Source organism: Staurois parvus, unplaced genomic scaffold (assembly GCF_062004578.1).
Source record: "Staurois parvus isolate SC_StPar_1 unplaced genomic scaffold, SC_StPar_1.0 ptg000029l, whole genome shotgun sequence".
Classification (NCBI taxonomy): Eukaryota; Metazoa; Chordata; class Amphibia; order Anura; family Ranidae; genus Staurois; species Staurois parvus.
In genome coordinates this window covers 8,494,476-8,520,007 of record NW_028317825.1, presented here as the reverse complement: position 1 = coordinate 8,520,007, position 25,532 = coordinate 8,494,476, and the positions used below count along the sequence as shown (strand labels likewise).

The following is a 25,532-nucleotide window of genomic DNA, read 5'->3' as shown; positions in this document are numbered from 1 at the left end:
TTTATATACTATATCAATTGAACCTCTTTTCAATACTTGTAGCTCTGATGAAGGGGTGCTTAAATCCCTGAAATGCGTTGGATATTTTCGAGAATTCTTTGATGAAAAAACTTTATCAGGACTAGCATAAAACCACTTTCTTCATTTTGGATTTGAACTGAAAAATAGATAGAGGTTCTATCCATTCTTCATACTATCCATACTGTGTTTTGGCTGGAGTTCTAATTTAACAACAGTATATACGCAGGTTTACAATGTAGCCCTTCCAGGTGCAGTTCTTTATATATGTATAAGGTAGTGATCAAAGAATATTCTACTTTAACATTAGTATATACGCAGGTTTACAATGTAGCCCTTCCAGGTGCTGTTCTTTATATATGTATAAGGTAGTGATCAAAGAATATTCTTGTCACAAATTTGTGTTGGCCAATTTTGGATGGATCTTGGCATACTCTTGGTAAACAGTTTTGATGCAGGTAGAGCAATTGCCTGAACCTTTAAAGACAAATTCTAAAAGTTTTTTCTTGCCGTAAGAAGTTTACCTTGCTTGTTGGAAGAAATGTGCAGAAGAAATGGCGTGCAATGATTTGTAAATTTGAAATAACAGCAGGGTGATTATCAGATAGAAAAGCATGAATTACAGTCTGTGGTATTTTGTCTTGGCAGGAGAAAATGTGAGATGCTCTTTGCAACACACTCTTTTCTGGTAACTTGATTGCTTTGCAGTGCCCGATTATAAAGGTAGAAGTTATCGGTCTAACATCTATTGGAATGAATGGAGCAGAATATGCTGTACATTCAGTTAAGCCCTGAACTCTCCCAACTCCATGCGCTGCTAAAGAGAAACAAAAATCCAATTTGCCTGTCACTTGCTTGCCTCCTTGATTAGATAATAGACACACTGAGGTTCTATGTACGTAGTATATCACATCAAGAATACAATGTTAGGGGCCATTACTACTGTAATAAACAGTGGTCAGCACATTAAAATATGGTAATAAGACAGCATAACTAGTGCATACAAATGCTGTGCATTCAAAAACAATGAGCCTAGGGAATGAATAGAACAGCCTGAAACCATTGTATTCTCATCACATCAAAACTGTGCAGAAGAAAAAAAAGCAAGCAGAGAGGATTTTTTTTATTACCCAAGGCTATTTTTTATTTTACTTTATTTCAGTGTTCTCTTCTGGTCACACAAGTTCTCTTACAAGGAAATAACATTTTATCGTGTGTGCAATACTCACTAGATCTGTTATCTATATCTGATTAACACTGCTACTCATTACCTGCAGTGGGGTCATCTATCACCGTGTGTACTCCATCTTTCCAGGTTTAAAAAAAAAAGAACAATTCTGGTCTTTAAATTTGATATATTTAATATATTTACTTTAGAGGATATATATATATATATATATTTATATATATATATATATATATATATTTATTTTTTTTTGCTTTTGTTAAAACTTTAGTGAAAACTACTGACAGTCCCTGTAGCACATTCTATACAGTAAAGTTTGGTTTGTTTGTGTTGTGCTCTTTCCTTGATAGCCTTTGAAGAAATCTGTTAGGCCCTTTATAAAGACTGGCCAAAGAATTAAAGGCCTTGAATTTATTTTTGTTGGCCACCATCCTTTTTCTTGACCAGTAGCGCCTTCATGATTATGTATTATTATATTAGAACACAGAATACTCTGCAGACAGCAATAGGAACAGGTGAACTCCACTAAAGCCTTACTATATACTTTCTGATATTTCTCTTTTGTTAATTAAATATATTTTAACACATTTTAAGGGCCTCTTCCCATAAGCATTTGGAAATCTACTTGAAAAAAATGTGTGTCATAGGCACAAGATAAATCTAGAGCTGTACCATAACACATAAGGTAATGTTTACCTAAGGTGACATTTTTATGGCCATTACCTGGGACACAGGTCTATACTGTGAATACCTCTAGACCAGCTATAAGGCAAACACTTAACTAACACTGAAGGGAGCCATTATTTTCTTTTCTTCTTATGCAAACTTTAGGAGCATAATTTCATTTTCTCATCTGCTCCCCAATTCGACACTTGACTGCTATGGCTGAATAAGAATAAGCATTTATCAAATGCTAAATGCATGATTCACTTTCCACTTAAACGTACGTTCATTCATCTTTATCCCCCTGCCTTCTCTTTTCATGAGGAATATCAGGTTGTTCGGAAAACGGACTAGTGTTACATGAAGAACACCATCTGCAGCTTTTTTTAAGATGGCACCTTAGGCCACCAAAGTGTACTCCCTGCCTTTGACAGTGGCATATTAGGTATAACCCCCACCCCCCAATAACTAAGCAGACTTGCCAATGTTTTCAAGCTCAAAGCCAATAATGTCTATTTGCTAAAAAACAAACAGCACAATTTTCTTTTTCTGAAGTTTTTTTTCTTAGATATAGCCATAGAAACATTTATAGACACACTTATGAATATTTTGGACAGATAGGAGGGAAGGGAAAGGACTGTGTCATTAAATAACTATGTGGATACAGATATAAAATAAACAGGCTGCCTGCAGGAATCTCATTTTATTTTTAACAAGTCCTATTGTATGCTTACAACCTTCCTTTGGTAGCACGGCAGCTGAGCCCTGCTATATAGAGATTATATGCCTGAGTTTATTTTTCAGGAATTGTAGATTGTCTTCTGAGCAGTATTGGCCCAAAGACCAATAACATCTGAATAGGCCAAAAGAACCAGTTGGAGATATTACTCACACAGTGTCTTTTGCATGTGTAGGAGGCCTGACTTGTCATGTTTGTGGGAGGTTTTTTTTTTTTTAACAATTTTGATCCCACTTAAAAGATCAGAAAATGTATATATAAAAAAATAAAAGGAAGGATTAGTAAGAATGCCCCATTTTGCATGTCCAGTTGGTAACTAGAATGAATCATGATTTTTCTGCAATTTCTTGAAAGATGTTGCCCTTTGTACGTGCAAGCTGGGGCTATATGTGATATAGGCTTGTGATTATGCTTCCCCCCAACTCTTGTTGCATCCGATTCACATTTATAATCCACCAACACAAGCCAACAGATCACCAGAAGCCACTTTCACTGATCCTCCATGTCAAATCCTCCATACACAAATAAAGAATAACAGAAAGAAATGCTGGTCCTTTAGAAAGTGGTGGCAGTGGCTAGAGTTCTTTCCACATCAGGTCAGCGTACAATGACAGCCAGAACCAGGAGAAAGAGCAGCAGAGATACCCTGACCCCATCACACCTGTTGCCTGGTGCCTGCACTCCACTGGGTATCCTGAGGGACGTCCTACGAGTACATTTAGTCTTCCTCTTTGTTGTAGCAGTGGGGATAGTGTCAAAATTTAATTTCAGCTGATAATCCGGCATGTAATCCTGTACGTCGTGGATGCTCTTCCCAGAGAGGGGCTTTGAGATCCGATTTCGGTTCTTGTGGTTTGTGCAGTTCTTCCCAAGTTTCCTGTTTCCTGGACGTGAATCTGGATAGGCAGCTGGCTCATTTTGGTGCAAATCTTTTCCCTTCTCTTTTGAAGAATGATGTGAATGGTGTCCTTTATGTGATATCTGGTGTGTCGTACTGAATGTCTTAATTTGGTGAAGAGACTCAGAGCCTGAACAGTGTATGTATTGCTCTGTTTTCAAAGTTTTGAGATCTCTACCTTGCAACATTGGAGGTGACTCACATTCCACACTTGAACTTGTCCCTCTAAATTTTTGTAACCACTCCCAAAGAGACCTAGCTTTGCAGCCACAGTCCCAGGGGTTATCATTCAATCTCAGAAACTCTAGAGCAGAAAGGTGAGCTAAACATTCCCCCTGAAGTTCAGAAATGCTGTTGTTAAACAGAAAAAGTGTGGTTAGCCTCTTAAGATCATGGAATGCATTTTTGTGAATAAATTGGAGTTGGTTCTGATGGAGCAGAAGGCGGTCTAGGTTGACCAGGCCCCTAAATGTATTTTGATGGAGGCTCCAAAGCTTGTTGCCATGCAAAAACAGATGACTTAGATTGACCAAATCGATAAAGATGTCATCCTGGAGGAACTCAATGTGGTTGTTCTGGAGATAGAGATACTGCAGACTATGGAGGCCATTAAATATTCCAGTAGGCAAAGAACTGAGGCCACATTTGTACAGGTTCAAGGTATGAAGTCTGGTCAAACCCTGAAAAGTCTCTGCTGCTAAAGCCCTCAAATAGCGATTGTCCCCTAGATCCAGCTCTTCAAGGTTGTCAAACCCTTCAAATGTATCTGGATCTATGAATGTAATGTTGTTGCTATAAAGCCACAGTGTGACTAAGGAAGGGCTGAAATGTCCACGAAGGAGCATGGTTATCTGATTGTTTTGTAGAAATATCCTCTCGCTTATTTCTGGAATGCCCTCCGGTACAACTCCAAAGTTGTGTGACTGACAGCTGACAGTCATTGGTGAAGGATAACACACACAGTTTATGGGGCATAGTGAAATGAAAGGCAACTGCAGTCCAAAAAGAACCAGAAATAGATCCACATGGCATCCTGCAAAATATAAAAAAAACACAAAACCATATTAATTTTATAGTATAATAAACTTCAATTCAAAAGATTAAATATATTTATTAATATTTTGTATTGTTTTTTTCATGTCCAGTTATTTGAGGGATCTGAATTTAAACATATAAACTATGTGAAAGAACTCATAAAACCAATCATTTTTGTGCATGTTGAATAACCTAACAGTTTACAAAATCAAATATTTGACATTAATGCGCCCATAATTTGAAGTCTATTGGGTTAGTTGCCTTGTTAGGCAAAAAGAGACATCATAATGACAGATGATAATTTTCTTCTATAGCATTATTTTATAGGCTCTAGCCATGATATTAAAAACTATTTTTGGCAGAACAAGTTTCTAAAAAATATTCTAAAGGTAAAACTATCAGTTAGGGTTTAGGTCTGTTGTAATGTTGAGTGTGTGTTACATCACCTTGTCCAATTGTTTGTGCAACGAAGAAATATGGTACAGCAGCTTCTAAATTCAAATATAAAGCCAGTAATGCCAATGTAGCCAGTTCAGCAGTCTGGAGATTTGAAGTGCCTGTTCTTCTCCCACTTTTTCTGTGCAGCACTTTTGCTATACAATGCTTTGTGATGGTGCTGACCAATCAGCATTCCTCTCATCAGTTCCAGAAGTGTTGCACAGAGAAGAGGGAGAAAAGCGGGGATTTCAAATCCCCACACATCTGGGTCAGATGAACACAGCTCAGCATTCCCAAATGTAAGTACAATGGGGACTGAAGAGGAGGGCAGAGTGTATGGTGTTGCATTTTTTGTGTAAGGATAGGTTTACAATGCTGTGATCCAATTTTGATTTGACTTTCAGTGAGATTATGTAGTGCAACTTGGAAGCAATGTGGATTCTACTTTGTAGTGTTCATATTCTATGGGGCCAAAATTGTGCTGGAATTGCACTAAAGTAGTATAGGAACCATGCTGAGTTACACTGCTATGAATAGGCACCATTGAAAACAATGTGATTTTCATCTTAATGAGAGTCTGTGAAATTCAAGTTGCATCTGACATCGCACTAGTCTGAAAGGATCCTATAGGTAAACTAACACATTAAAGCAAGTTGGTAAGACAATGGTCAGTCAACTAGCATTTTCAGATGGAGGCCCACAATGGAAGCTCCCATGTTTCTTTCATGGTAGGGTTACTTTAAAACAAGAAGAAATTGCAGTTCTGTGTATCTCTATGGCATTGCAGAAAAAATGACTAAGGATGTCTTAAATAATGAAGCTTTCATTAAAAATAGATTTTGTGTTTGAAAGATCGTGGACTCAGATTCTAAAAGGTCATGTTTTTCCAATCTTTATATTCCCACACATTATTTGGCTGTATTTAAAAAATGTGGATTTGCTATGCATACACAGTAGCTGAGTAAGTAAAAAACATAAGTAGTTACAAGTCACACATATTATGACAAGTTTTCAGCATTAAGTGATCAAGGTGAGAGTTAACATCCTTGATGCATGGGTATGTGTCCTAGTTTGTAATACATATTCATACTGGATTAACTCAGGTAATGCCTACTCAACATTAAAACAGTTCCATTTTTAGTAAACACTAAAGCTTGGTTACAGGCAAACTATAATAATCCATTTTTGGATAAGTAAATGTATTGGGTTTGTTCACTTAGTGTAATAAATACGATGAAGCTTTGGTCATACTGAATACCCAATTTGTACAAGGGAATATAAAAAAAGGATAGAAAATTGCTTGGACGGGATTGGGTTTTTAAGTGAATGCAGCTTCACTAAGTTATGCTGAACTGCCAATATTCCTTTAGTAAATCAACCCCACTATATACTCTTCAGGGTTTCTTCAGAATTTGATCACTGGTAGGTCTTTCAAATTATTTTATTAAGAAATAAATATGAGAGTTGTCATTGCTGACTTGTTTAGAAAGGTGCAATTCCCAAGGTTGTCCGTCTTATCCTCTTCACCCTAGCTTGTGAACCACTTCTTTGGATCAAACAAGCAAACAGTGATGTCTGAAAACTCTGAACTCCATTTCTTCATTCTACTTCTAGATAGCATCTTACTAGCTAGTGCAGCTAGGATGAGAGAGATGGGCTCTGAGCGTTATAAAAATAGGTACGCAATGGCAATTTTGTTGTCACAAAATAACTGTAAATTCTGCAGGGCATTGCTGATGTCACAAATTTGGAGTTTTCATAGGAGAGCATTGTGAAACCAACATAATCAGACCACACTGCAAGGCTTTGTTTTTTTATGTCTATATTATCTCTGCTATTTTATACTAAACTAAGAGTACACCAATAAATTAGAATGGCTAGGATGTCTGATTTCCTCATTGGCTCGTCTTCAACATACCTTTCTGGACAACTAGCCTGATAAATGTTAAATGGTTAAAAAGGGGTTGTAAGAAATATGAAAATTTTAACTTGGGTTTTTTGTGCAATGACATATAATGGCTTTTCATCCTATAACCTGCTTTATAAACATGCTAATAAACAACACTGAAACCCTATGTGCATATTCACCACCTTCATAGTACTAATGAAATGTTGTCATATTTATCCAGTGTTATTGAATAAACTAGGTGTGTTTCCTGGTTTGATCGATATTGTTGGATGTACCAATTTACAATCTAAGGTTATTCTCTGTTAATATGAAAACCCCCAGGATAGGTGGAAGAGATTTTGGTTTGGTTGTAATAGGGATTTGGTATGCTTACATGTTTTGCGTGGTTTTGTAAAATAAATGTTCATTGAGGAGACATGGCTGGCGTCCGTTGTGTCCTATTTATTATATTATTAATATTATTTAGTTATTATAAATAATTAATAAAAATGTATTATTTTGTATGATCTATATTTGTAAATAAAGCTGTAGCAGTCTGTTAAAAGTAGTGTTTGTTTGTGGTGGCTGGTTTTAATATGTCTATTAGAACTTGTAAAGGTACATGGGGGATGATATATGTGTGTGTGTGTATATATATATATATATATATATATATATATATATATTTGAGCGCTATATTTAGAAAGCTTCCTTCTGTGTACTTTTAGCTGGTTGCTCCTTTAATTTTGTACAAAATGTATTCCATTACCCAATAACTGGATACTATCAAATTGACAGCTCTGCAGAGTCTCCCTGTGATAACAGTAAAATTGGGGAAGATTTATTCTGAATTACACCTTTGTGTGGATGAGGATGTGCACTAAATTTAGTAAGATTCAGTGTCCCTTTAATTTTCTTTCCAGACTATTTTTACATTATTATTAGAAAACATATTTTAGATATGAAATAGAAAATATCAGCAGAGGGTAATGTGTGACTGTTATTCTGCTAAGCTCATTGATATTATTGCTATTTCATTACGTGCTATGGAAGAGCACTGACTGAAACGTGCCACAATTTAAACAAGGATTTATGCAGTGTAATTTCTGTTTCACATAGAGGAATATATTTTTATAATGAATTTCTAGCTGCTCCCATTTCTAACACAGGTGATGACATCAGTAGGGTTCCTGCATTAACGGCACTTGGGAATGGACGCAGAATCTATAATGAAGTGCTATCTCCATGGTGCATGCATAAGCAAGCCTTCCAAGCCAAATGAATGGTCAATTTATTCTTGTTTGTTTCCAATGCACAAGAGGTTTATACAGTATGTTTCCTATTTTCTGTCCATTCCTAGCCAGGCAGAAAGGATATGACTTCAGCCCACTTTGGTGACTACACAATGACAGCTGAGTTTGGATGACCTTTAAACTTTTTCTGGCATATTTTAAACCCATGTCTTCCTGACATTTTCCTAATCTGATGTGTTCTTGCTCATCTAGAATGCTTAGGTGAAAATGTTAACTTAAGAAAGATAAGAAAAAGAAAAAGTGCAGTCTAATTAAAAGCTGGTTGTTTTAAAATAGTTCTCAGAATCTTTGGCTGAAAACACACTTTTCCATTTTACTTGATGTGTTTTCCAGAGTCATGCCTGGGGAGGCTCACCACAGACAGGCTCAAACAAAGTGGCTTATAAAGTTTATCAGGGCTCCAGATGATGTTGATCAAAGTCTGGGGGTAGGAAATGTGAGACCATGGTGCCCAGACCTTCTGAAATGTATGTATTGTACCCAAAGTCTTGCTGTCAACTTTTCATTAATTATTACCGAGTGCAAACAATCCTTGGCCACAAATACACTTAATGTATCGGTGATCCAGGTCTTTGCCATCCTTTGCTTTTCCACTTTTAAGATGTGGATCATAAGTATGAATTGGCTTTGGAGACGTTAGCGGATTTTAGGTTAAGGGGTGTACAAGATGGGTCCAAAGGAATTATGAATTGAAAAATTGTTGGTAGGATTTTGTGGGTCTTGGTCTAAAATGTTTGAACAATGAGACAAGTACACCAGATGTGAAAATAAGTTCCCATCCAGTTCCAATAGCCTCAGAAAAAAGTGACTGGGTTGCTGGGAAAAGTCTGTGCTTTGTGGGTTAGTACCATATACCATCGTAGTAAGACCTTGTAATTAGTTTCTTTTGCAGTTGCAATGCCTGAGAAAGATAAGACATGCCTTTCAACAAATGTTAACACGTTTTATGATGCATTCACATTGACTTCAAAGGAAAAGCATTAGGCGAAGGTGGGTTTCCAGCCTTAAAGTGCATCTAAAGCCAAAGCTCTTTTTTTGGATAAGGTAGGAAAAGGTTACAACCCATAGGCAAAACTCAGTTCCTTTTTTCATGAACACAACAGGAAATTAGAGGAAATCTTTTCAAAGTGATGGAAATCCTCTCTGAGACAGTTGTCACCATATGTGCCCCCCCCCCCGGACTTTCTATTTTCGTTCCATAACTAATGGAAAATTTTGGATTTGACCTCAATTTCAATCCGGGTGACAGTAGTGACCTAGTGGGGACACAAACCACAAAAACTCTGTCAGGGTTAGCACTCCATCCAAAGCTAAAATTAAAAATGTAATCTTTCGATAGACATTAATGCAAATACCTCATTACAAGTACTATTTCACATTTACTGCCAGTGACCTTTTACTGTGCAAAAAGGCCCCAAACAATCCACGGAGTTTTACAACAATAAAGCTACTTGTACCCCTTTGATATATGACTTACTTTTTTCTAAAACTCTAAAACCAGTAGTTCCCAACTTTTTTTAAAGTCCTGACACATCATGATGAAACTTCAAATTTTCCTGACACATAGCATCATACAAATGTTTTGCAGCCTCTTGTCTTCTGCAATGAAATAGGCAATAACCCAGGAAGCCAGTAGAGAACTTCTATCAACCATTTTTTTATTTGTGTCAAAAATCACACTGAAACTTTTGCAGGCTCTTGTTTTCTAAAAGAAAAGCCAGGCAAACCAATAGAGAAATACTATTTTATTTCTATTTTTGTGTTTGGCAGCCTTCTGCCAAGCTAGAAAAAAAACCTTTTCCCATTTTAAAAAGGAAAAATCTACTTTTCCCTGCTCTATGCAGGTCCATAAATAGAAATCCTAATCAATTTCAGGTGTTTAATATATACTGTTAATCTATAAAGATAGATAGATAGATAGATAGATAGATAGATAGATAGATAGATAGATAGATAGATAGATAGATATACAGTATACATATAGGGTGTTTAAAGCAATAACCTTGTTGTTTAGTGTTCAGAGGGTTAAGACTTAAAGCAGGCTTTCAATTAAATATTCCTTAATAGCCAAAAAGGATATAAACCCACTTTGTGGGCACCAAAAGCCTTTGCAAACACAGATATTAACTTGTAAAAGTAACAGCAACAACATCACTGTGCTGTACATAGCCTATCTCCCTCCTTCTCTCCCCCGTCCATCTCCCTCCTCTCCCTCCTCCATTTCCATCCTTCTCTTCCCCCTTCATCACCCTCCCTACCCCCCATCTCCCTTCCTCCCCCCATCTCCCTCCCTTCTCTCCCCCCTTCATCTTCCTCCTTTTCACCCCCCCTCCATCACTCTCCTTCTCTCCCCGCTTCTTCCATCTCCCCCCTTCCCTCCCCCCTCCATCTCCCTCCTCCTTCATCTCCTCCCTTCCCTCGCCCCCTCCATCTCTCTCCTTCTATACCCCCTTATCTCCCCCTTCTCTCTCCCCTACATCTCCCCCTTTCTCTCCCCCTCCATCTCCCTCCTTCTCTCCACCCTCCATCTCCCTCCTTCTCTCCCCCCTCCAAATCCCTCCTTCTTTCTCCCCTCCATCTCCCTCCTCTTCTTTCCCCCCCTCCATCTCCCTCCTTCTCTCCCCCCTCCATTTCCCTCCTCCTCTCCCCCCCCCCTCCATCTCCCTCCTTTTCTCCCCCCTCCATCTCCCTCCTCTCCCCCCTTCTCTCCCTCCTCCATATACCTCCCTTCTCACCCCCTTCCATCTCCCTCCTTCTCTCCCTCCTTCTTTTCCCCCTCAATCTCCCTCCTTCTCTCCCTCCTCCATCTCCCCCTTCTCTTCCCTCTCTATCTCCCTCCTTTGTCTCCCCCCTTCATCTCCCTCCTTCTCTCCCACCTCCATCTCCCTCCTTCTCTCCGCCCTCCATCTCCCTCCTTCTCTCCCCCCTCCATCTTCCTCTCTCTCTCCCCCCTCCATCTCTCTCCTTCTCTCCCCCCTCCATCACTCCCTTCTCTCCCCCCATCTCCCTCCTTCTCTTCCACCTCTATCTCCCTCCTTCTCTCTTCCCTCCATTGCCCCCCTTCTCTCCCCCTTAATCTTCATCCCTTCTTTCCCCCCCCCTCCATCTCGTTCCTTCTCTCCCTCCATCTCCCTCCTTCTCTCCCTCTATCTCCCTCCTTCTCTCCCCCCTCCATCACCATCCTTCTTTCCATCTTCCTCCTTCTCTCCCCTCCATCACCCCCCTTCTCTCCCCCCTCCATATCCCTTCCTTCTCTCCCCCCTCCATCTCCCTCCCTTCTCTCTCTCTCCCCCTCTTTGTTCTTGTCCAGTTAACACTCAGAGACAAATGTAGTATTATTGGAAATGGCTAACAATCAGCTGGAAGGATAAATAGATGAAGGTTTCTCTCAATTTTGTGTTGCTTTAACCCCTTCCTGCCCAGCCCCCGCTTCCCTTTAGTAGCTTGTTAACATGAGCTTGGGTCTCTGAAGAGTGATCTGAATTCAGTTGGCTGGCAGTGAGGAGATGCTGTATCACGTCCTCACCACCTGCTTTAACACTTAGTACCCCATACTAGTGCACTGCCACCATATTCATTGCACGCAGTCGTGGGGTGCTTGTAAAGCAGTCCCATTCAATTGAATAGGTCACATTCAGAAGGCACTGTGCCCACAGAATGCAACAGAGGATATCATTTCTGCCACGGCCACAATACATCACAGTGGCAGTATGTGTACACCCCAACGTGATGCTCACCCTGACTGCTACACTCCATATGTTGTTTTGTTTTTTACTTACTCCTGACCCCTGTACTCTGTACTGGTTTTAATGAAGTTCTTTTTTATGGAAAGGCCCAGTAAAGCAGCCTATACTCTTTTTTTGGGGGGTCAGCAGTGGGTTGAACTAAAAAAAATTACTTGATTCTCTTATCCACAAATTTGACGTGGATGGGGGAATCACTCCCGCTGAGTTAATGTGTGCTGACAGCGAAGAGACTTCAATGCTGAATATACTGATCAGTGCTGCCAGCTATACTCGGTGGTGCTGATCATGCAGAAATTTTCCTAGAGGCTGATTGTACAGAAGTTGATCGGTACATCAATTTCTGTACAACCAGCCTGCCCAGTCAATTCAACCAGTCCCTACTGAAGCAGTTGAATGTTGATCAATGTTGTAAGGCCGCCAAAAAAAAAAATCCTTTTTGTGTGTATAAAAACATATGAAGTGGAAACATTTAATTTAAAAAAATGTTCCTTTGTCCTGAGGTGTGTGTCTTTGAGACTGTCAGCTTTGGCACAGTATTTAGTATTTTGTGGGTAAGAGTACTGTGGTATAGGTGTAGATTGTATACATAGTTACATAGTTAGCTGAAAAAAGACAAAAGTCCATCTAGTTCAACCATAAAAAAAAAAAAAGTTATTATCCTATACCCACAGTTGATCCAGAGGAAGGCAAAAAAAAACCCAGCAAAGCAAGATCCAATTTGCTCCTGCAGGGGACAAAAAATCCTTCCTGATCCCCCAAGATGCAATCGGATATTCCCTGGATCAACTTTACCTATAAATGTTAGTTTCCAGTTATAATAGGAAAGAATCTAGTCCTTTTTTTAAAGCAATCCACTAAGCTGGCCAGAACCAACTTTTGAGGGATATATTTCACATTTTCACAGCTCTTACTGTGAAGAAAACTTTCCGTATTTGGAGATTAAATCTCTTTTCCTCCAGACATAAAGAGTGCCCCCTTGTCCTCTGTGATGACCTCAGGGTGAATAGCTCTACACCGAGTTCACTATATGAACCACTGATGTATTTATACATGTTGTTCATATCCCCCCTTAATCTTCTCTTCTCAAGAGAGAATTAATTCAGTTCCTCTCATCTTTCCTCATAGGTGAGCTCCTCCATGCCTCTTATCAGTTTGGTTGACCTTCTCTGCACTTTCTCCAGTTCCCCAATGTTTTTTTTTTGTGAATTGGTGCCCAAAACTGAACTGCGTATTCCAGATGAGGTCTTACTAATGATTTGTACAGGGGTAAATAGGGGTATACAGCAGGCACAGATTCTGTTCAATCCCCTTTAAGAACCTCCCACTGGCCAGCCACAGAACTTATTTCTCTGTTCTTTCCCAGGGTGCCCCATGTCTTTCATAATCTCAGTCTTGCTCACATTTTGTCACCCTGCTTTGACTTTTTAATTGTACAGCCAGGCAGATTACTTGTTATGAGTATTGTTAATAACGTCAACGTTTACATATTGTCTATACTGCTTAGAGGCTACGTTTGCCTTTAAAAACATATTATATGTTCTGCGCACTGCTGACCCCCTGTACACTGCCATACTAACCCCTGTCCACTCCATTGCTGACTAACCATCCTCTGCCCTGCTGACCCCTGTACACTGGCCTACAAACTGCTGACTCCTGCAATAAACTACCATACTGACCCCTGTCCTCCGCTCTGCTGACCGACCATCCTCTGCCCTGCTGACTCCCTGTACACTGCCCTACAACTGCTGATGCCTGCCCTATGGTTTGCTAAACCCCGTCCTCTGCCCTGCTGACCCCCCAGTATACTCCGCTACTGATTCCTGTTTTTGCACACTGTCCTGCTGACCTCCTATCCTCTGCCCCTGACATTTTTTACTGCACCTCCATATAAGACCAGCTAGATTCAGCCATGTCTTCTAGTATTGTCAAACAAGAAGCAGGTGGGCAAGGAAACACCAATGTTGGCAACAGAATCAAAGAGCAGTCCACAGAAAGATGAGCATTTACTATATATATCTATATATATATATATAAATGTAGGTGGTTGAGGTAGTAGTATTAGACAGTATTCTGTCTTCTGATTTATTTTCTAGAAGAATGGGGGAGTGCTCACAAGAAGCTCACTTGGGTAAGTTGTTTGGCAGCTACCAGAAAATCTGAATACAGAAACAACTATCCATCCAGGTCCAACCCACACAATACTGTAAATTTAAACACTAATGACGGGTGATTGGTGCATATCCCCCCAAACACACAGGCTGTTAAAGGATAAGTTCAATTTAAAAAAAAAAATTAGTAAAATGCACATTTTTGTGCAGGTAAAATAATGTATTTACAAATTTTTTTAGGAGCCTGGAAAGCATTGCACCACCAATCAACAGATTGCTGGTGCCATGCAGGACTCCTGCTGACTGTCAGTGTGAGCTGTCATTATAACCTAAAAAACTTGCGCTAGGAGTAAAGAGAAAAAAATGTGATATGTGTTGGTGCAGACAAATAGATAGTGCTGTTGCTGCTGCTCAAGTGTAAACCACTTAACAGATAAAATACATATTACAACACAACCCACAATAGTACAAGTAAACAATGGTGGCTTATAAAGTGTCTTTCAGTGTCCAAATAGTGTTTAGACAGTGCAGTGTTTCCATTTCTATCACAAGCTCAGGAAGGAGACACCCCTCACCAGAAAAAGCGTTTTAGACTTTTATGCCTAATAGCAGAAGGTCCATCGTAGTTTTTTGAGCACCAAGGCACTTTATGATTTCGAAGAGCACTTTATAGAGGAAGATGTATTATAGAAATGGAAACACTGCACTGACTACACTATTTGGTCAGTGAAGGACAGTTTATAAGTCACCATTGTGTACTTGTACTGTTGTGCACTGTATTATAATATGTATCTTAAGTGTGAGCTGTCAACCCGTACATCATACGGGCAGGCAGTTTCACACTGACAGGAAGAATCAATGAACTACTACAGTGCTCAACAGTTTACTGCTGAGAACTACAAGCCCACAACCACAAAGGCTGTCAGGACTTGTAGTTTCCCATTAACAGAACTCTGTGAGTGAATGATGCGGTCAGACGGGTGGAGCCCCATATGTTCGCATTTTTAAAAAAATTGTGACAGCTAGCGGGGGGGAGAAGATCTTGAATATGGGAATAACATGTTACGAAAGGTGAACTTATCCTTTAAATCTTAATAGACCCTTTTAATGTGACAAATGAAAATACATTTTGGACCAACCCCCTATAGCCTGGCATTTTTATCTTTTTAATCCATACACCGTGATCTATTTTATCATGGTGATAATGCCAATATTATGAACAAAATAAACAGACCTAAATTAATTAGACTAAATGTGCAGTTCCCCTTTAAATCAATGCACACGGTTCTATACATCATATAGTTCTAAAATAATTAAAATAACAATAGTTATGTAAAACTTCCAGGTCACACAATGAACTATAATTCACAAACCATTACCCACGTCTCCCCCATAAGAACTGTCCTGTTTTAATTGTCCTAAATCTAGATCATGACACCATTGCCCTAGAGTACAAGATAAATTGGCAGATATGTTTTATTCTCTGAAGCAATTTCTCATATCTCAAGGAGAACCACTTTAGCAATGATCTGACTCTCAAAAATCTACATCCCAATGTACTTTAGTTTTAAGTGTGTCATTTGAGTGCATTAGCTAATCTGTTCTGTGCTGTTCGGAGTATTGTGTGGATTAAAAGAGCCACCTTTCAGGTCTGCATTTGTCTTACATGCTACAGGTTGAATATCACAGCTTAAAAGTATTTGATTGTAACCATACAAGCAGGCTTCATTTCCTCCCCACTGACTCTTTCACTCTTTGCTTTTTGGAGTCAAGAACTAAAACAGCATTAAGGAATCATAGGCACATATTTTTTTTTTGCACTGTACGCCATCCTGTTCGCTCTGTACATTAGTCTGGATAAAGATAGAGAAATGCTGAACACGTGGCAGCCTACTCATATAATGAGTGCCTCTAAATCCATGTACCTTGTAATGATTTCTGTAATTTAGCATAGGAAGATCCATAACTTCTATGTTATTCAGTCATAACCTGATTAAAACTTGGCAGAGCAGTAGATATTCCAATCATAAGAGTACAGAGAACGTTGAATAAAATGACACACTAGAGTCAGACAGCAATCAGGGTAATATAGCCCAGGAGGACAAAACACAAACCAATTTCTAGTTTATTTTTATGTACTGGCAACTCTTGATACAAGACAATAATTTATCATCTAGTCATCTCACGAGAAAAAACATAGTAAAGTTACCCAATCATATGGAAACAGTATAAGTGATTCATGGACTCAGTAGCATCTTACTTTCTATTGAGACTGAAAGGTTTCATAGGGCAGGAGAGCCATATGGCACAGTGAAGTTGTCCTTAAGTATCCTGTAGACTGGGCAAAAAGAAGTAATGGTTGTTGGCCAACCTAAAATCTGCATATGCTTCATTACTGAAAAGATCATTACTTGGTTTCATGTAAGAAAACCCAGGGCTTTTTTTAAGCTGGAACCAGGGTGAATGCAAAATGTACTCTATGTACTGGAAAAAGGGAATGGAGTATGTTTGAGGATCTGTTGATGTTGACTGCTGGGGATCTATGTAGCTGGGGGGTGTATTGTTGCTGGGGTGGTCTATTGTAGCTGGAAGGATCTACTATTGTAACGGGATCTATTATTGCTGGTGGGGGATTTTTGCTGCTATGCGGTTCTTTATGTTATTAGGAGATCCACTGTTGGGGGGGGGGGTCTATTGATACTGGCTGTTGGGGGATCTATTGTTGACAGAAGGGGGTTTATTTACTAAAGCTGGAGAGTGCAAAATCAGACTCACTTCTGCATAGAAACCAATCAGCTTCCAGGTTTCATTGCCAAAGCTTCATTGAACAAGCTGAGGTTAGAAGCTGATTGGTTTCTATGCAGAAGGGAGTCTGATTTTGGACTCTCCAGCTTTAGTAAATAGACCCCAAAGTGTCTATTGTTTCTGTGGCAAATCTATTTTTGCTGGTGGGGGATCTATTGTAGCTGAGAGTGTATTTTGTTCCTGGTGGAGGGTCTATTGTTGCTCTGGGGGGAATGGTTATCAACCATTCTGTACTATTTACTTAACACCACAAAATGATACTTGGCTCTGTATTCTGTAAAATAAGCAGTACTAGGAGGTGGATAAGGGGAGAGACAAGGAACGGTGCACAAAAGTAAGTCAGGGATGGAGAGAGTACCTGCACCTATTCTCTGAGAAAAAAAAGCCCTTGGTAAACCTGTGGACCAATCTAACTGCGTAAAAACAGGGTTTTCTAGTGAGTGAACCAGGCAAAAACATTTCTAAAAATGTGGAATTTCCACTGGTTAATGTTTTTTATAGTGTGCCTTATTTTTTCAGGGATTGCTTGTATTTTATATTATTTACTTGTATTCCCTCCCTGACAGAGCAGAAGTTTCAGGCTGTAAGGTTGTCCCATCTCCTGTTTGAGCTCAGTCATAATAACAACTACTTAAAGAGGACCTATATTCAAAAGAGATTTTTTTGTGTGTGTGTTATAAAGGAATATCTAGTAAGGTTAATTGTTTCTAAACTGTAACCTAAAAAACTACATTTAACTCCTCCTAATAAGTTACAATGCACTTCCTGACATGTGACTGTTTCTAGCCACTCCAGCATTGTTAGATTACCCGAGATATGTCATACCCACTATCTGGTTTGATGAGTACTATTCTGTCTGGATCTGGAGATTTGGAGTATCTTCCATAACACTGCAGTGACAGTTGGTGATGTCACTCCTGTGCTGCTCATTGTTCTTCAGAGGGCCTCCTGGAGAGAAATCTGGACCTAAAGACCTACAGCGTACCAGTTTCCTTGTTTCTTCTTGATGTATCTGTGCTTTCTCCCCTTTTTTAACTGCTTTTTTATTCCGCGAACCTGTCAATGGGGGGTAGGGATTGGGGATGTGGTATTTTCACATAAGAGGAAGCAAAGCCTTGCTCCTCCACCAAGATGACCATCTCCACACACAAAATCAGGGCAAAAATTCAGTCCTGGAGAAAGATCAGGTTTAGAAAATAAGACAAAAGGTTTGTTGTTTTTGACAGTTTACCTTCTCCAAGCAGCCAGGAAGCATATTAATTATCAACAGCCCTAAACATAGGCCGAAGACAATTCAGCCTCAACAGGCTGAAACTGGGCTACAATTTTTGCTCTGAGAGGTAATGCTACATTTCCATAACAACTTAGTCCAATTAAACCTTCAGTTTAAATGAGCTAAATGCATTCCAGATACAATAAAACATGTTCAATGTTTAGCAGTTCATTTTCTTTCTAAAGCAACCACGGCTTGAATAGAAAAGCATGTTCCCTGCTAGGAGCTGCAGAGAAGGACCTTTGTTCTTTGTGTGGAAGCAGCGGACTCATTGCAGAGGTTCAACATGCCCCTCATTAGTCAGGCCTGTAGCTCTACTATCATCAAAGGTCATGATTACAGCTGATTGGATAGCTCTGACTCTGGGTGCCGTTCTGCAGCAAGCTGGCAGGGAACATACTTTTGCACTCAGGCTGTAGGTGCTCCTTAACTACTTTACAATCGTGCTATCACCGAATGACAAATACAGCGCGGTTGTCCAGTTCTGGGAGGGTGTCATATGACGTTCTCCCAGAAAGCACTCTTCGCGCACCCCCCGTTGCAATTCCCCGGTGCTGTCAGTGATTGCTGTGTCGTACAGACACAGCTGATCACATGACAAGGTAAAAGGCCAATCACAGCAGCCTTTTACCATGTGATCAGCTGTGTCCAATGACACAGCAGATCACAAAGTAAATACAGTTGCCGGTTATCGGTAGCACTTTCCTCACGCTGTCACAATGTGAGAAAGGTACTGCTGATAATCAGCAAATGTCACAGAGCAGATCTGGACTGATAATCAGGGACAGCAGTTCCACCCTCCAGTGCCCAGCAGTGCCACCTATCAGTGCCGCCCAGCATTACCACCAGCTAGTGCTGACAGTTAGTGCCCATTAGTGCCACCCATCAGTGCAACCTATCAGTGCCCATCAGTGCAGCCTATCAGTGCCCATCAGTGCTGCCTAAAACAGTGTACTGCATGTGGTGTCAACTGGCCCTATAGGAAGCAAACTGTAAGATTTGGCACACCTTTTGTTTTAAAACATTTAGAATGAAAGAAATGAAAGCATTAAAGTGTTACTAAACCCAGGACCCTGCATTCACTATATCTGGTCTCCCACAGTACACAGAACATGGAAATGCAATTATTTTAGTAAATATAAACTGCTAAATACCTTTTCTCATCAGCAGTACATAGCAGTCTTGTGGCTTCTATCAGTGTCCAGCTGAGCACTGGTTAAAGCTTGTAGAAGGAGTTTTCATTCTGCTCTAGGAGGATGCAGAACCTCTGACCTCTGTTTGGACCAGGGGCGGGCTGACCATTTGGAAACTCGGGCACTGCCCGATGGCCTGGGGTCAGTAGGGGCCCATGAGATGTCCCTGGTACCTTTTTCATAGGATTGTTTGAGTTCAGGCAAAGACACAGGGGCCCCATGATCCCCTATTGCCCGGGGGCCCCATGAGTTGTCAGTCCGCCCCTGGTCTGGACAGTGCTGATTGGCCCTGTGCTGATCACGTGCACTCTCCCAAAAAAAAGAAAAACCTCTCTAGCAATACACACCAAAACTAAGCATGTGCAGAGTGTCTCCACACGTTATGTCTTATCTGGAGATAAGAGGGGGACACAGGAAGAAGGACAGGATCAGAGAAGTCAGGATCAAACAGCTTTTTTACACAATTTGGAAGACTAACCCCTTAGGCTCCACAGTGAGTATAACAAGCATGTTTTACTGCATATAGGTGTAGTAACACTTTAACTAATTTAAACTGAAAGCTCAATTGGACCTTAAAAGTGAAAATTCAGATTCCTACAAATACCTACAATTGAGTGATTGTCTTTAAAGCAGGCTATTATTATGTTTATGGTTTGTAGAAGCAAACTGCTTTCCCTTTTTATATTGACATTTGGATTATATTGCAAGACTTCAACATTTAGCCTTCCTTGCTAGGCATACACTGAGGCTAGGTTCACACCTATGCAGGTTGCATTTGAGCCCTTTCTGCATTGTGTTTTGCATTTTTGCACCTGAGTTTTTGCCGCATTTTTGATGCGTTTTGTGTTTGTTCTTTTTCTTTTTTTTTTTAATTTTTCTTGTTGCTAGGCAGATTTAAAATGCAAGACGCATCAAAAATTCAGCAAAAACACAATACATGCTTTTCTGCAGCATTTCCATTGAAGTCCACAGAACCATCAAAAAAAGTCCCTGACCCTTTCCAAAAAACACATCGGGTGAAAACACGCAGATGAGAACATATTCCATAGGAAATCATGTTAAATGGACTGTACTGCCTTCGTGCAAAACGCTGCAGAAAACGCTTAGGAGTGAACCTAGGGTTAAACAGTCTTACATGTCGCCAGTGTTCTGCAATTGAGACAGCTATTAGCTGATTAAGATGAACAATCCAGCGGTGCTGTGCACAAGCAGCTGACACAAGAGTGCATGCTCTTTTTATCCTAAAATGAAATGGGTCACGTAAGCACAAAACTCCAGTATGTTTCCCAGCCTAGTTCTAATTCAAGCAGCTTGCCTATCATCGGAGCGGTGAAGAAAACGCTACAATTTATTGCATTGCTGCTTTTATAGCTCTAAAACTCAGGTGTACCAAGTATTTCCAAAGAAAAGAAATGAAATGACAAGTCCAACCGAGGATCATCAAAGACATCGATATGGGGATTTAGCGAGGATTTATAATAATCACTGTATGAAACTAATACTATATTATGCTGATATGTATCAATTTTAGACTTGTTGCTGTCCACTGCTGTGCTGTGTCGGTGTACTGAATCAAATAAAGGAACCCAAAGCCTCAGAACATTTATTAGATTTGATCTGTACTGTAAAAGAGACATTATTGAATAATTGTCAGGCTGTGTGGCGTTAGTACATTGTGGAATCAATAAGCTCGGTACACAGATCACCATAGAATAATCAAAATGTTCATAGAAGCAGCAGGTCAGAATTTTCATGTTGATCCAATAAGAGATATAATGCTAATCTGCCAGACGGCTAAACTGCTCCCTCTCAAGTCTCAACATGGCTTTCTCTGCTTGAATCCAATTGTACTAATGATACTTCATATCAGGCATACGGAAACACATGAGAATGTAACTTCATCAAGTCACAAATAATGAATACGAAACCACAGAAAGAAAAAAACCTGCTACAAACAACTCTTATGTGTGGTAAATGTGAGCTGATTAGAGAAAATAAACAGAAATAGGGGTTGATTTACGTATGCCTAGTGACAGTGCACTTTGTAAAGTGTATGTTCATGTAGAAAGGGGAAACTGTGTTTGTTTTTTTTTGCCAAATCATTGCAAGTGAAATAAAAAAAATTGTGTGGTTGATTTACTAAAATCATTTGCACTCATTTTCCCCAGAACTTAGTAAATGTGGTAATGTTCTGCTGTTTTCCATCATCCAATCATGCGCATGCACAAATGTTTTTATTTTTCTTGCACCTGATTGGGTATTCTTTGAATAGTAAAGCCTTACCACATTTACATTAACTAAGAAAAAAAGAGTGCAAATGCACTTTTGAAGTGCACAGTGTATTTACCTTTTGTAAATCAACCCCAGTGTTTTAGCTCACACGACTGGACATGTAAAGTTAACACAATCTCACCTTATTCACTATATGAAAAGACACTTTACAACTTTACAAAGTGAACCTGCTCTGTGATTTTAAAGTGTAAGTTCACCATTTTACAAAAAAAATGAAAAGGTGAACTAATACCCTACACCATGGGTGTCAAACTAGCGACCCTCCAGCTGTTGCCAAACTACAAGTCCTATAAGGCATTGCAAAATTGACAGTTACAAGCATGACTCCCAAAGGCAAAGGCACAATGGGACTTGTAGTTTCGCAACAGCTGGATGGCCGCCATTTTGACACCCCTGCCCTACACCATCAACACCCTTTACCCCCCTGTTCCCTGCTGCATTTGCCTCCAATGGTAATTAGCTGTCAGTGCTCATGTAGCAGGTATAGCAGGATTTAAAATCTCTGATCTTCTTCCCCTTTCTGTAGGTCTTCCAAAACAGATCAGGATGATTCTGATTGGTCAAAGTGGTCACATGCTGGTGCTGAGCAATGAGAACTAACCCTTTAAATTAATGGCGCAATAAGACATTTTGGCATTGGTAAACCAGTGTAGAGATACTGAAGTTGATTTATTAATGGGATAAAGGTTGAAATTCAGAGAAATCCAAGAAATTCCCTTGCAGTGGGGCTCTCCTGCACTACAAGTGATAAATATTAATTCAGAGCTAGGGTACAAGGCACAAAACAGACGTTTACTTATCTAAGGACTTACCTAAGGACTTTTTGTTACCTTATCCCCCAATCCCTCAGGCTCCTTTTAAAAGACCAGCTCCAGCAGCCTCTTCTCTAAGGCATGCCATCGGTCGCAGGCACGCCGATGCCATCAAGTACAATGCTAAGCCATAGCCCTACATTGCATGTGAGGACACTGGGGTCCACCCAGAACCTAAACTCAGTAGATGCTCACTTTGTTATATGAAAGTCTCTATTCCTCTAGTACATAAATGCATCAACTGTAGTTATATGAACTTTCTGATTTGATATAACTACAGTAGAGGAGTTAGGCCCATGCCAAACTTGCAATCCTATTACTGGCAACATGAGTATGCACAGATATTCTGTGCATCCCTGTGCAGGCAGTCCCATCAATGTAAATTGGGACGCAATTGGGATTTCCATGCTGAGGGTGGATGGCCCTGATCACAGAGTGGGAACACAGCACCTGCACAGGTATCAAATTGGGAGCGCCAGCTGTGTCCGTGCAGCCACTCGGCCCAAACATCATCAATGGTACTGCCTGCATGGGGATGCTTGGAATACCTTGGCATCCCCATGTGGGTAAACACAGCCTTTCCACAGGTGTACACTGTAGTATGTCCATGTGAACACACCCTAAGCAGAATAAGTGTCTGGTCAGTGACATTCTGCAGGTCTTTCATTAGTGTAGTAGTGAAACACCTCATCCAGCCAGAAATGGAATGACACATAGAAACGTGAACATTTTCTGTGCACTTCTCATGATCCTGTTGCTGACAAGTTGCTATATAGGCCTTATCATGCTAGAAACTATTGTGATTTGCTCAAGGTAAATTGCTCTTTGCAACGGATTACTGAATAAACAGCAAAAATAAGCAATTTTTTTCCCATTTGTGCGATCTGCAGAGTATACTGTTTATAAAATCAAAATGTAGATGTTGATAAGCAAATAAATTCTGCCCATAGCCACCGATTGCCATGAAATATACCGTATATTCATAAATATACAAACAGGGCCATATATTATTCTGCACAGTTTTCACCTTGTATCACATAATCACATGATTGATATGCATCAGATATATAGTTATACCTTACATTAGTGCCAGTTTTCCATTCTGTGCTAAAGCAATTGTGACCGTGTGATTTGTTCTATTTTTTATTTGCATCTCTGAAGCAAATTTTAAAATCTAAAATATTTTTAGTGTTCAAATAAAAAAATAATTTTGAGCTGTTACTTTCTTCATACTTGTGGCATTTGCTATTTTTCTGAAAAGTCCCAAAACTCACATGAGTTCTCTTAAGGATCATTATCTCACACTAAGACTAAACAAGTCAGAAAGCCTAGCAATTAAGAATGAGCATAAGAATATGTTTAAAAATCCAAAACAAAAGAAAGGGATGTAAGGGGGAACAATAAGAAGTGCAACAAAAAGAGTGCATTGAACTCTGTAATACTATGTTCACTTAATGTAACCAAGAGGCTCTTTCAGCTTTAAATTGTGTTACAAGCACATTACACACCTCTGAAATTATATAGCATGGGTAAGCTTGAAGAGCCACTCTGTGGTAGATGTCAGAGAGATCATAAAGGATTTGATTAACACGCTATGGAGATGTCCAAACCTTCCCAGATACTAAAATGCAGTCCTTATCACTCCGAATGCCTTATTTCAACTTAATATCAAATGAGATCTCAAAATGTGTATTTTGAGTATTTTGGATGATCTTATATTATAGGAAAACATTAGGTCTGCCATCTCAAGAACATTGATCCAAGCTTGATAACTTATTTTATGATAGTGGAAATCAGCTGATCCCCCAACCCACACAGAATGACTAAAGCATATGAAATACTTTGAGGCTTGTACGTCTTATTTTTAACACAGCGTGGGGGGGAACTACTACACAGGTTTGTGCTCCTTGGCTCTGGTAGCAAGTAGACTCCTATAAAGATTGTATAAATATCCCTCCTATGGAAAGCTAAGCAGGATATGTAATGTTGTTAATACACTATGGTGATGATTTACTAAAACTGGAGAGTGCAAAATCTGGAGTAGCTGTGCATGGTAGCTAAGCAGCTTCTACCTTCAGCTTGTTCAATTAAGGTTTGACAAATAAACCTGGACGCTTATTGGCTTCTATGCAGACCTGCACCAGATTTTGCAGTCTCCAGTTTAGTAAATCAGCCCTTTTGTATTTGAGCTTATGTCAGTTTATATTCAGCCTTTGAGTGTAGTATCAAGCTGTATGCTGCAAATTTATATATTGGACACCCTATGTACTTAAGTGATGTAGTGTTGTAATATCACTCTGGAAATTCTTATTAAAATATTTTTGTGATAAATAAAAAATTATAAGTAGAGGTTCTATAAAAGAGCTTGCTTCCAACTCTTAAACCTGCCCATTCCCAGTGTGAAGGATCTATCTCATCTACTGGTTTCTTTGACATGGGGTTTTAATTGAAAGTAGTCTTTACCTTATGCAAATGTATTTATGCATATGCTCATTCTGGCTTTTAGTTTGTGTGAGATGTAAAATCATAAAGTATGTAACACTATTATAGCACGTGTGTGCCTTAAGAGGTGAAGAAATCAAGCAAGGAAAGAAGGAAAGAAGAGAGCATGGAAGTAAAAGAAGGAAGGAAAAAAATGAAGACGGGAGGGAACATGGAAGAAAGGAAGTGAGGGCATGGCAAAGAGAGAAGAGATGAAGCAAGGAAGTGAAGGCATGGGAAGGAAAGAAGAGGTGAAGCAAGCAGGGGCGGACTGACAACTCATGGGGCCCCCGGGCAATAGGGGATCATGGGGCCCCTGTGTCCTTGCCCAAACTCAAAAAAGCCTATGAAAAAGTTACCAGGGGCACCTCATGGGGCCCCCTACTGACCCCGGGCTCTCGGGCAGTGCCCGAATTTCCAAATGGTCAGTCCGCCCTTGGAAGCAAGGAATAGAGGAAGTGATGAAAGAAGAAAGAAAAGAAAGAAGGGAGTGAGGGGAAATAGGACGGAAGAAAGAAAGGACATTTTAGATCCTTAAATTCAGCTTTATTCTGTGGCTCCTTTTAATTATACTTGCAGTATGTGTGAGATACAGTAGTAGGAAAGTCAAGTAAATACACCATTTGTGAGACCAGTATCTCACA

The 25,532-nt window shown here is 39.7% G+C and overlaps 1 protein-coding gene across 1 annotated transcript in view; it reads right to left on the bottom strand.

Annotated features, from left to right (window-relative positions):
• Window positions 1-1,135: 1,135 nt before the first annotated feature.
• Window positions 1,136-25,532, bottom strand: part of RTN4RL1 (reticulon 4 receptor like 1) — a 247,488-nt gene continuing 223,091 nt past the window's right edge. Inside the window, exon 2 of the mRNA XM_089657711.1 lies at window positions 1,136-4,537. Coding sequence (XP_089513837.1) covers window positions 3,204-4,537 — 1,334 coding nt within the window. The 3' untranslated portion in view covers window positions 1,136-3,203. The remainder of the gene's footprint in view (window positions 4,538-25,532) is intronic.